Below are 12,470 nucleotides of genomic sequence, written 5' to 3'. Positions count from 1 at the left end.
TGTGTGGTTATTTAACATTTAGTAGCTTGTATATGTTGATTCTCCAGGATAGAGGCAAGTTTAACATGGTGGCTATTCTTTTTTATGCATATTGTTATTTGGCTTACATGTATTTTACATCAGGGTTGTTGAATTGCAGTTTTGTGTGTACATGTGTGTTATCTTTTGGTATTAGAATAATACTGGATTTATAGAAGAGTGTGAAAGTACTCCTCTTTCTGTTCTTGAAAAAACAATTTAGGATGTATTGGTTGTAGAAATTCTTGAAAGTTTGGCATAATTCAGCTGCAAATCCATCTGTGCCTTAGCTTCTTTCCGTTAGAAGGGTTTTTATTGCTGTTTCAACCTTCCCCTTTGTTATGGGTCTGTTTAGATTGTTTATCTCTTCTTGGTTTAACTTTAGTGGTTTGGCCGAATCTAGAAATTCAACCATTTCTTTCAGATATTCCAATTTAATGGAGTGCAGATTTTTAAAGTATTTTCTTATGATATCCTGCAATTCTTTGAGGTCTGTTGTAATCTTCCATTATTCATTTCTGTTTCTGTAAATTTGTGTTCTTTCTTTATTTTAGTTAGTTGGGCCAAGAGTCTGTCAATCTTATCTCATCAAAACAAAACAAAACATCTCCCCTCAAACAAAATGGAACACCTCCCTGAAACAGCTCTTACATTCCGTGATTCTTTCTATTGTTTTCTTTGTTTTGATCTCATTCATTTCTGCTCTTGAGTTTTATTATATCTTGACATTTACTGGATTTTGTTTTGTTTGTGTTTGTCCAAAGTCTTGAGTTGCATCATTAAGTTGTTTACTTGTGCTCCTTCTGAGGTTTTAATGTAGGCACTTAGAGCTAAAACTCTCCCTCCTATGACTGCTCCTAATGTGCCCCAGAGGTCTTATTGTATTATGATTTTCATTTTCATTTAGTTCCAAGAACTAACATTCTTCTCTGTGACCTATTTACCATTCAACAATGAGTTATTTAAAGTCCACAAGTTTGTGTACTTACTAGAAGTTGTTTGAGATGAATTTTATGTTTTTAAAAAATTATAGTTAGCTAGTGTACACAGAACTTTTTTGATGTTTTCCACTTTTTGATTTTGTTAAAGTTTTGCTTTATGTCCCAGGATTTGGTCTGTTTTAGAGAAAATTCAGTGGCTTGCTGGTCAGAATGTATATTCCTTGATGTTTTAGTGGATTATCTTGCAAAAATTGGTTAAGTCCACTCGATATATGATATCATTTAATTGTAAAATTTCATGTTCAATTAAAATTTTTTGTTCAATTAAACTTTCTCCTTCAGGAAGTGGGATAATGAAATTGCCTAGTAGTTAGTATTGTGTTGATATTAATATTTGTTATTAATTCCAGTAATATGCATTTTATGAAATTTGGCTCACCCACGTTTGGTTCATATATGTTTAGGACTATGTTTTCTTGGTTAATTGTTCCCTTGATTAGAATGAAGTTTCTTCTTTATTGATTCTGCTTAATTTTAAAAAGTCTATTTCATCAGCTCGCATTTTCTTGGATGTGTTTTTTCATCTGTTCTCTTTAAGATGATCCCTTGTTTAAAGCTTAGTTTCTTAATTTCAGAAAGATAGATTCTTATTTCTTTAATGCGTTCATCCATCGCGTTTTTTTAGATTGGAAGATTGAGGTAAGTAATATTTAGGGTTATTAGTGAATGTGTGTATTGACTGGAGTAGTTTTGTTGCTTTTTTGCTTTTCGTGTTTCTGGTCATATTTGTGTTTCAGTAACTACAGCTTTTCTTTGTAGAGTCTCTTGGTGTGCTTATTCCTCTCTTCATTGTAGAATACTCCTTTATAGGATTGCTTTAGTTGACATGAATTCATGTTTCTATCATGAAAAGTTTTATTTTCCTTCTAACTGTGGATGATAATTTTGCTGGGTAAAGTTGTTTGTGTTACCCATGGTATTTGTGAAGTTAGAGTACATTTCTCCATACAGTCCTAGCTTTCATAGATATTTTGGGGGAGAACACAAGTGTTACTGTATTGGATTTTTCTTTTTATGTGACTTTTTTGTTTTTGTGGGTACACCAAACTTTATTGATGGTATTCAAGAGAGTAGGGAGAGCTCCCTAAACCCCTCCTGTTATTATGGGCATCTGGAATGGAAACTGTGAGGGAGATGTTCAGTGTTGGGGGTTGAGTTGGGACTGGGACTCCTCAGTACCTTAGGGCCTCTCTCTTGCTCTCATATGATGGCTGAGGTGGATGGTCTAGGGATCTTACTTCTTAGAGGCTCTGTAGACCATGAGGTGTGCCACCCTGTTGCTATAGCCATATTCATTGTCATACCAGGAAATGAGCTTAACGAAGTTGTAATTGAGAGCAATGCCAGCCCCAGCATCAAAGGTGGAGGAGTGGGAGTTACTGTTGAAGTCACAGGAGACAACCTGGTCATTGGTGTAACCCAGGATGCCCTTTAGTGGGTCCTCAGACGCCTGCTTCCCTACCTTCTTGATGTCATCATACTTGGCAGGTTTTTCCAGGCAGCATGTCAGATGCATGACAGATACACCAGGGGTGGGGGAGGAAGGAACATGGAAGGCCATGCCAGTGATGTTCCTGTTCAGCTCTGGGATGACAGCCTTTGCAGCACCAATGGATGCAGGGATGATATTCTGGGCAGTCCCATGACAATCATGCCACAGCTTTCCAGAGGGGCTATCCACAGTCTTCTGAGTGACAGTGATATCATGTTGTGGCCACAGTTATGAGTCCTTCCACGATGTCAAAGTTGTCATGGATGACCTAGGTCGGGGGGTCTAAGCAGTTGGTGGTGTAGGAAGCATGGTTGACAATCTTGAGTGAGTTATCATACTTCTCATGGTTCACATCCATCACAAATATTGGGGCATAGGTTGAAGAAGCAGAGATGATAACCCTTTTGGCCCCACCTTTCAAGTGGGCCCTGGACTTTTTCATGGTGGTGAAGTTGCCAGTAGACTGCACTGCATCACCCCATTTGATGTTAGCAGGATCTCGCTCCTGGAAGATGGTGATGGACTTCCCATTGCTAACAAGTGTCCCATTCTCAGCCTTTACTATAAAGTTGAACTTGCTATGGGTAGAATCATACGGGAACATGTAAACCATGTAGTTGAGGTCAATGAAGGGGTCCTTGAATGGCAATAATTTCTACTGCCAGATACAGATGAGGAGGTAGCCCTGGTAACCAGGCACCTAATATAGCTAAATCTGTTCCCTCCAACCTTCATCATTGTGTCTAAGGGACAAGGCTGGCACTGCACGAAAAGATGCCACTGCCTCTGGAACAGGGACGAGCAGAGATCTATGACTTAAATTTTTTCTTTTGCAGATTTCAATATTCCTTCTTTGTTCTGTATATTTATGTTTATGTATTATTTTTTTGTGGGCAGTTTCTTGTCTGATATTTTCCTTTGGTTTTCTATGCGTTCCTTGAATTTGTATAGATATGTGCATCCTTAGTTTCGAGAAGTTTTCTTCTATGATCTTGTTGATGATCTTGTCTACACCATTGGCCTGGTTACTGGGAAGGTCCATAAATTTGGAGCACAACATAGCCTTTTAAATCCACTAGACAGAGATAGAGCAGGGCATAGCCTGATTTCTTCAGGCTGTGGATTATGACTGCTTAGAGTAAACCATTATTTTAAAGGAGTAGGTGCATACTGTAACGGTAGAGAATAAGTAATTAATCCAAACTATTGAAAAAGTACATGATATTACATGGAAATGTCAGAACAAAAAGTGATTAATAGAAGATAGTATGGTTATCAGGAAAGTAAGTCTCTGTGGTGAAATCCTGGAAAGAAGACACACTAGTTTAACCACATGCTGGTCAGAGTTTCAGAGATTATAGAGCTTTTGAAATGTTGCAATTCCTGGGCCTAAGTACAGATTATCTTGTGTTGTTTTGGCCCCTTATTAGCCATTTATGACTAAGTTCTGTGTGTCATTTAACATTCTTGTGGCTACTAGGTAAGTGTTTGGAATGTACAGACTCCTAGCTTCTCCAAGCCAAAGGCTAAAAATGCTGTCAGATGGTATCTGAGACCCATGACTGACTGAGGCTCCTCTGCTTTGTTGTCAGTCTCCTTTTTTGTCTTAGAGCTTTCTCCTCACTCTGTTAGGTGCCTTAATTCTGATTTACCTTCTCATCTACTCATAAGAACAAAGGAAGCCGATCATATAGCATTTAACTAACTAATTAATTAATTGATTATTTTCTACATCTGGCACTCTCAGCACTTGTTCAATATACAACTATTGATTACTATTTAAGTTATTAAAAATTTCAGTACTGAAATCAGTGTTATGTGCGTGAGAATATAAAACGGGTTTATACAAAATGGTATTTATCCTAAAACAGTCTCTAATTTAAAAAGAACAAGAGAAGACACGAATGTTGCTATAACATTGGGAAACAGAGGAGTTGGAGTTGTTGACAAGCTGTGTGATCTCAGACAAGTTATTTTGCTTCCCCATTCTTTTACTTACCCATGTATAATAATGCTAAGCTATTTGGTTGGGCATTCTTTTTTTTTTTTTTTTTTTTTTTTTTTTTTTTTTTGGTGCTGGGGGCCAAACCCAGGGCCTTGCCCTTTCTTAAGCAAGTGCTCTCCCGCTGAGCTAAATCCCCACCCCCCCCGGTTGGGGTTTCTTAAATCTTTATCTTTAAAATATGAAGGTGAACTAAAAAAGTACACTAACCAAATGATTTTTTTCCAATGGGAAATGTGAGTCAGAAGCTTAGGGATGGGTTACAAAAATTCCTCTGAGCCTCTACAATGTAACTGTGGTGACAGCTATGTTTGAGAACAACTAATCTAGTAGCATGTAGTTTTGACATCTCATTGCCTTGAAATTGTAGAACAAGGTCACCTTAGGAAGATAGTAGTTTTATAAAGGCACTCTATTCATTTGAAGTCAGGAAACATTTTATCTCTTTTGTGACCAAGAAGGGGCTTGATAGAAAAGATGATGTTAAAATTGGTCTTTAAGACTTGGTAGAGACAAGGCTGCCCACTTTCTCCCTACTTATACAATATAGTTCTCGAAGTCCTAGCCAGAGCAATCAGAAAACAAAAGGAGATCAAAGGGATACAGATTGGAAAAGAAGAAGTCAAAATATCACTATTTGCAGATGATATGATAGAATATTTAAGTGATCCCAAAGAGTAAAGGTCCACCAGAGAACTACTAAACCTGATAAACACCTGCAGCAAAGTGGCTGGCTATAAAATTAACTCAAATAAATCAATAGCCTTCCTCTACACAAAAGAGAAACAAGCTGAGAAAGAAATTAGGGAAATGACACCCTTCATAATAGTTTCAAATAATATAAAATACTTCAGTGTGACTTTAACCAACAAACTGAAAGATCTGTATGATAAGAACTTCAAGTCTTTGAAGAAAGAATTTGAAGAAGACCTCAGAAGATGGAAAGATCTCCCATGCTCATGGATTGGCAGGATTACTATAGTAAAAATGGCCATTTTACCAAAAGCAATCTACAGACTCAATGTAATCCCCATCAAAATTCCAATCCAATTGTTCATAGAGTTAGACAGAACAATTTCCAAATTCATCTGGAATAAAAAAAAAAACCCAGGATAGCTAAAACTGTTGTCAACAATAAAAGGACTTCTGGGGAAATCACTATCCCTGAACTCAAGCAGTATTACAGAGCAATAGTGATAAAAACCGCATGGTATTGGTACAGAGACAGACAGATAGACCAATGGAACAGAATTGAAGACCCAGAAATGAACCCACACACCTATGGGCACTTGATTTTTGACAAAGGAGCCAAAACCATCAAATGGAAAAAAGATAGCATTTTCAGTAAATGGTGCTGGTTCAATTGGAGGTCAACATGTAGAAGAATGCAGATCGATCCATGCTTATCACCCTGTACAAAGCTTAAGTCCAAGTGGATCAAGGACCTCCACATCAAACAAGATACACTCAAACTAATCAAAGAAAAAGTAGGGAAGAATCTCGAACACAAGGGCACTAGAGAAAATTTCCTGAACAAAACACCAATGGCTTATGCTCTAAGATCAAGAATCAACAAATGGGATCTCATAAAACTGCAAAGCTTCTGTAAGTCAAAGGACACTGTGGTTAGAACAAAATGGCAACCAACAGATTGGGAAAAGATCTTTACCAATCCTATTACTGATAGAGGGCTTATATCCAAAATATACAAAGAACTCAAGAAGTTAGACTGCAGGGAGACAAATAACCCTATTAAAAATGGGATTCAGAGCTAAAGAAAGAATTCACAGCTGAGGAATATCGAATGGCTGAGAAACACCTAAAGTAAAGTTCAACATCTTTAGTCATAAGGGAAATGCAAATCTAGACAACCCTGAGATTTCACCTCACACCAGTGAGAATGGCTAAGATCAAAAACTCAGATGACAGCAGATACTGGCGAGGATGTGGAGAAAGAGAACACTCCTCCATTGTTGGTGGGATTGCAGACTGGTACAACCATTCTGGAAATCAGTCTGGAGGTTCCTCAGAAAATTGGACATTGCACTACCTGAGGACCCAGCTATACCTCTCCTGGGCATATACCCAAAAGATGCTCAACATACAACAAAGACACATGCTCCACTATGTTCTTGGCAGCCTTATTTATAATAGCCAGAAGCTGGAAAGAACCCAGATATCCTTCAACAGAGGAATGGATACAGAAAACGTGGTACATCTACACAATGGAATATTACTCAGCTATCAAAAACAAGGACTTTATGAAATTCATAGGTAAATGGATGAAACTAGAAAATATTATCCTGAGTGAGGAAACCCAATCACAGAAAAAAAAACACATTACACATGGTATGTAATCATTGATAAGTGGATATTAGCCCAAATGCTCGAATTACCCTAGATGCACAGACCACATGAAGTTCAAGAAGGATGACCAAAATGCGAATGCTTCACTCCTTCTTTAAAACGGGAGCAAAAATATTCATAGGCGGGGATAGGGAGGCAAAATTTAGAACAGAGTCTGAAGGAATGCTATTCAGAGCCTGCCCCAGACAGCAAAGTAGATAAGGTGGATGAAGCATAGAAGTGCAGGCTGACAGGAACCGGATGTAGATCTTTCCTGAGAGACATAGCCAGAATATGGAAAATACATAGGCGAATGCCAGAAGCAAACTACTGAACTGAGAACGGCACCCCCGTTGAAGGAATCAGAGAAAGGACTGAAAGAGCCGAAGGGGCTCGAGACCCCATATGAACAACAACGCCAACCAACCAGAGCTTCCAGGGACTAAGCTACTACCTAAAGACTATACATGGACTGACCCTGGACTCTGACCTCATAGGTAGCAATGAATAGCCTAGTAAGAGCACCAGTGGAAGGGAAGCCCTTGGTCCTGCCAAGACTGAACCCCCAGTGAACATGATTGTTGGGGGGAGGCCGGTAATAGGGGGAGGATGGGGAGGGGAACCCATATAGAGGGGGAGGAAGAGGGTTAAGGGGATGTTGGCCTGGAAACCGGGAAAGGGAATAACATTTGAAATGTAAATAAGAAATACCCAATTTCATAAAGATGGAGGAAAAAAAAGACTCGGTAGGGATATGGGTAAGTGCAGGTTTCCTTGGTATTTAGTGTAACTTAGTTACATATATACGGCAGCACCTGTTTGATACAATGGACCATGGTTCTGAATTTCTTTTTTTGCTCTCATAATTGTTTTTCTTTTGTAGATGAATTATTTTATGGCATCAGATTGCTTTCTGGAATTGCAGCATGTGGTCAGGTCAGGCACCACAAGATTTCTTCATGAAATAAAAGAGCACAACTTTCCTCAAGCCTCTAGGGGTTGTGCCCTTTGGGATCCACTTAAGCTAGTCCTGATTGGACTTCTGGCTTGATATAAAGACAATCAGGACCACTATGTTATTTAAAATAATAGATTTATTTCAGAATTATTATTATTAAAGCAAAGTTGACTTTTTTGTTTAGATGAAACCATATAAAGGCAACATTCTGAGTAAATTATATAGCATCCATTTGATGAAATAATGAGCCTAAGTTTAGGGGATGAAAGTAATGATCTAATGCAATATTTAGAATGAGTGTTTAGTATGTAGTTATTAACCTAAAAGTCACATCCTGCATTCTTTTAATTTGTGAAAAATTTGTCACTAATTGCCCAAGAAACCTCTGATTTTTCATACAAAATCACCTCATAGCTGTTGACTTTCTCCCCCTTCTCCTGCCTTAAAATATAGCCCTATAAACAGTGGATTACTCTTAGATTTGTGTGCCCCCTCTAAATACTGAACTGCTAAGTTTAGCCCCATTGCTGTTTTTCAAAAATAGAATTCTCTCTCCTTCCAGCTTTGTTTTTGAGAAGCTACCAACAAATCACAGTTTTATTTTAATGACAACTGGTTCAAAATCTTATTTAACCTTTCTACCCATTGAGAACCTGCTAATTTTGAAACATTTTGAAGCTTAATTACTGATTTGTGGAGGAAATGGATATTATCTTTCATTTCGAAGCTCTTTGAGAGATAAGTTCTGGTCTTTAATTCAAATTCACCCTAAATGAGGCAGGGTCAGGCAAAAAGAAATCAAAAATTGAGAGGACAGTAGGGTTATCTCTTGTGCCTCAGGCCAACCTGGTCTTCAAACTAAGTTCCAAGACATCCAGGCCTATGTAGAGACTCCCTCTCCCTCTCCGTCTTCCTCCCCCTTTCCTTCTCCATTCTCCTCCCTCTCCTGTCTTTCCCTCACCGCCACCCCCTCCACACACTCACACAAACATACATGAAAAGGAAAAAATAAGGTATATAAGAAGTAAAGTAGCCAGGTTAATACCCACCCCTGAGTCTACACATTACTCAGCTCATTTTAGGATTTGCTGATCTTCTTGTGATCATCACCTAATCTACTGTTTCATGTGTCTTTGCTTATAAAAGTGTAGCAAACATTTGTTGACTTTGAAATGAAAAATAGACTTTAGTAATTTCCTGCAGTAGTTACCTTTATGAATTTAAATTCTTGGCCTCTAGTATTTTCAGAGTGTCTTAAGAGAGTGACTTTTTTCTTCCATTGGTGTTTCTTTGAAAGAGAAAATAAAAAGACCTCAAAAGAGATATATGAAAGAGAAATCTGTCTTATCAACTTCAGACTTTAGAAAATGTCCCCAAATTCAGGAAGATGAATCACAAGACAATGTCCACTATTGCGTCTCTTCTGTATTAGTATTTGATAGCTAAAGGAATAGTATTGTTAGATGTGCAGATGTTAATTGTAAAATTTGAGATCATTTACTATTTTGCAAATGTGTGTTCTGTGTTCAAAACTGTCTGTGGTTACAACATATGTTTCATCCAAAGGACTTGGGCTATTATCATTCTATACATTAGGATTTCAAAAGCTTTTTTATTTGATTTTGAAATACTTTAAAACCCACAAATTTAGCTAAAATGATCATAAGTTTATAGAGAAAGTACTTGAGGGTCAAAGGAGTTAAACGAGATCCCAACCATCATCTACCTCTTTGGGTGTTGGCAAAACTTAGAAACAGTGACTCTGGCCTTCCATTCCAGGGTATTTTTACTACAAAATGTTCTTTTGATTTTGCATTTTGAAAGACACAGAAGTGATCTGTGAAATGGTGATTAGCGCTAGGCAGCCCAAGCAGCCCTGGAGTGCTTTATGGTTCAAATGCCCAAGACCAGATGGAAGTCCAGAAGTGGATGACTCAGAATTTATTAGTTTTGCCACCTGGGTAGTACAGCCGAACCAGCTGCCACAAGGCAGTTCCAATTTCAGCAAAGCAGTAAATGAATACAAAAATGAGAGTCAGTCTCCATATGAAAGGAAAATGGCTGATACAGCAGCAAGATTCACTCAGCATGATTCCTATTGATATCTCTTGTAGGAGGTACCATTCCCATGCCTATCATAACGCAAGAAATGCTTATGGCCCCTTGCCCTGAAAAAAATCAACATCAAAGTTGTTCCAGAAACTACTGTCAGTTTGGGGTATACTTAGATTATAGGCCGAATTCGTTCCCAGTCACATCTGATGATCTGGAAGAGGAATAATAATGATATAGCCAATGCAGTGTGACAGCTGTGTTATGAATTCAGGGGGTTTTCCTTGTGAATTATGAAATATCATTTATTAACTTTTTAAAATTCCAATTCCTGGAGGCTTAAATATCCAGGGATCCTAAGATCCCTATGGGTGGTCATAGAAATCTTTACACTATTCTCATGTTTTCCTTGTAGACTTGCAAGTTTATAGCTTGTGCCTATACTCCCAGTACACAGTAGGACGAGGCAGGAGGATTGCTGCAAGCTTGACGCTAGCCTGGGTTATAAAGTTTGTTCCAGGACAGTCTGATTTATAGATTGAGGTTGTATGTCAAGTCTTAAAATAACCAACAAACCAATGAAAATCAAAGTAAGAAGGTTTTCAAGATCTGTCCATGGAAGAAGGCTAAAGCAAGGTTTCAGATGATGTTTAAACAGGCCTATGGTGCTCAGACACAAAAGGAACCGAATAATGAGGGCAGGGAATCAGATTAAGTTGAGAGAGACACAGGATTTTTGCTTAAATGAGGAAAGTTTATAAATGAGTTAAAGAATCTTGTTTTATTTTTTTATGTAAAAAGATGCTTGGGCATTTTTCAAAACTCAACTAAACTGGCTTACTACAAGTTTGGCATTATTTCTCTTTGTTTGTTGAAAAGCTTACAAGATTGTAGCACCTTACTTTGGTTTACTGGCCTTTGTGATGGTGCATGATGCATGCTTTTTGGTGTCGTGGTGAAAGGAAATAAGAGCAGAGCTGAGAAGGGAGTTCATCTCCTAGTTGCACTTTGTTGCAAGCTAGACCAAGGTGACCTTGGCTTGGCTGACATCTGCCTTCAGATGGCTTTTTCAGGAGATGAATTTTTGTGTGTTTATATTTTTAAACTGATCATTACTTAGTCATGCAATAATGTAATCCTGTTCTCTCTGTGCAAAGACAATACAACACCTGTATGTTATCACTGGATTGGGGTCTTTTTCCATATAGGATGACATGAAGGGAAGTGGCTTTATATTATAACATTTTGCTTACAAATACAGGTAAATGATTCACTTTCTTCCTATTTTCATTCTGGCAGGTGGCATGTTTGACCCAAGTAGCTGCCAATTATCTTATTGGACAAAAGGAAGCCAAACGCTGGGGCACAGCTCACGGCAGTATTGTTCCGTATCAGGTACCAGTTAGCTTCCTGTTTACATAACCTCCAGATCTGTACAAACAAACAAGCTTTTACAAACCCTTCATGACTGTTCTATAATGTAGCTCTGCTTGTTACAGCAAGGTTCTATTTTTCTCTTTAATTTTTTTATGCCATATTTCTTCAGAAGGTTTGTAACAAGATACTTATGTGGGTTGAAGGCACTTACAGAAAGGGAGTTACATTGGGGCTAATAATGAGTTTTTTCTCTTATTTTCTCTCTCTCTTTCTCTGTCTGTCTCTCTCTCCTCCTTCCTTCTTTTCCCTGCCTTGCTCTCACTTTCTTTTTTCTTCTCTCCTCTAAAAACCTTTGTCAAGCCATTGACTATAGCTACTCCATTATCCTGGCTATAAAACAAATGTTACCTTCTCCATCTGACAATAATATCCTCACAGGGTTAGACTGAAGTGAAAATTCGCGTGTGATGGATCTTCATCCTGGGAGAAAAACAGATGGTTTAAGAGCTGCTGTTCTTTATTAAGTGTCTAAACTTATCCTCAGAAATTCTGGACTTTGGCTAGTGCAAATGAATATGTGAAGAAACTGTGATCCTTTAAAAATAACAAAAACTACTGCTTTTTCCAAGCCACTAGCTTTAGCTTGGCCTGGTTGCTTACTTCTTTGCATTTCTGCATATATTTGTCTAACTTCCCATACTTCATCATGAGTTTAAGAGTAGCAGGGCCTTTCTCATCTTTTATTATATGCAGTAGAAATGCAGACTAGAAATACTCTGGAATTATCTTCTGAATAAAGGAGTGGGTCTTATTCCAGCTAGTTCAGTCTGTGTGTGTGTGTGTGTGTGTGTGTGTGTGTGTGTGTGTGTGTGTGTGTGTTAAGATTTATTTGTTATATATACAGCATTCTACTGTCATGTACACCTGTAGGCCAGAAGAGGGCACTAGATCTCATTATAGATGGTTATGAGCCACCATGTGGTTGCTGGGAATTGAACTCAGGACCTCTGGAAGAGGACTGTGCTCTTGACCTCTGAGCCATTTCTCCAGCCCTCAATATGTGTATTCTTGACAGGAAACATAAACTTGGGATTTTTCATTTGCTAGGAAATCCATCAGTGTTTCAGTCATCATTTTAATGTTAAGAGATTATTTCTTTGGGCAGCGCTAGTTTCATTTTTTTCTACTTTAATCCAAATTTGAGGAACGCATAATTCAGTGTGA

The 12,470-nt window shown here is 38.1% G+C and overlaps 1 protein-coding gene across 1 annotated transcript in view; it reads left to right on the top strand.

The window, feature by feature from the left end:
• Sugct (succinyl-CoA:glutarate-CoA transferase) overlaps window positions 1-12,470 on the top strand; it is a 792,221-nt gene that overhangs the window by 174,492 nt on the left and 605,259 nt on the right. The window contains exon 9 of the mRNA XM_032884226.1: window positions 11,169-11,264. Coding sequence (XP_032740117.1) covers window positions 11,169-11,264 — 96 coding nt within the window. The remainder of the gene's footprint in view (window positions 1-11,168; window positions 11,265-12,470) is intronic.

The sequence above is a fragment of the Rattus rattus genome, chromosome 14 (genome assembly GCF_011064425.1).
Source record: "Rattus rattus isolate New Zealand chromosome 14, Rrattus_CSIRO_v1, whole genome shotgun sequence".
Taxonomy (NCBI): Eukaryota; Metazoa; Chordata; class Mammalia; order Rodentia; family Muridae; genus Rattus; species Rattus rattus.
Note: the sequence above shows the minus strand (reverse complement) of the source record. Positions and strands in the feature narration are given on the sequence as shown.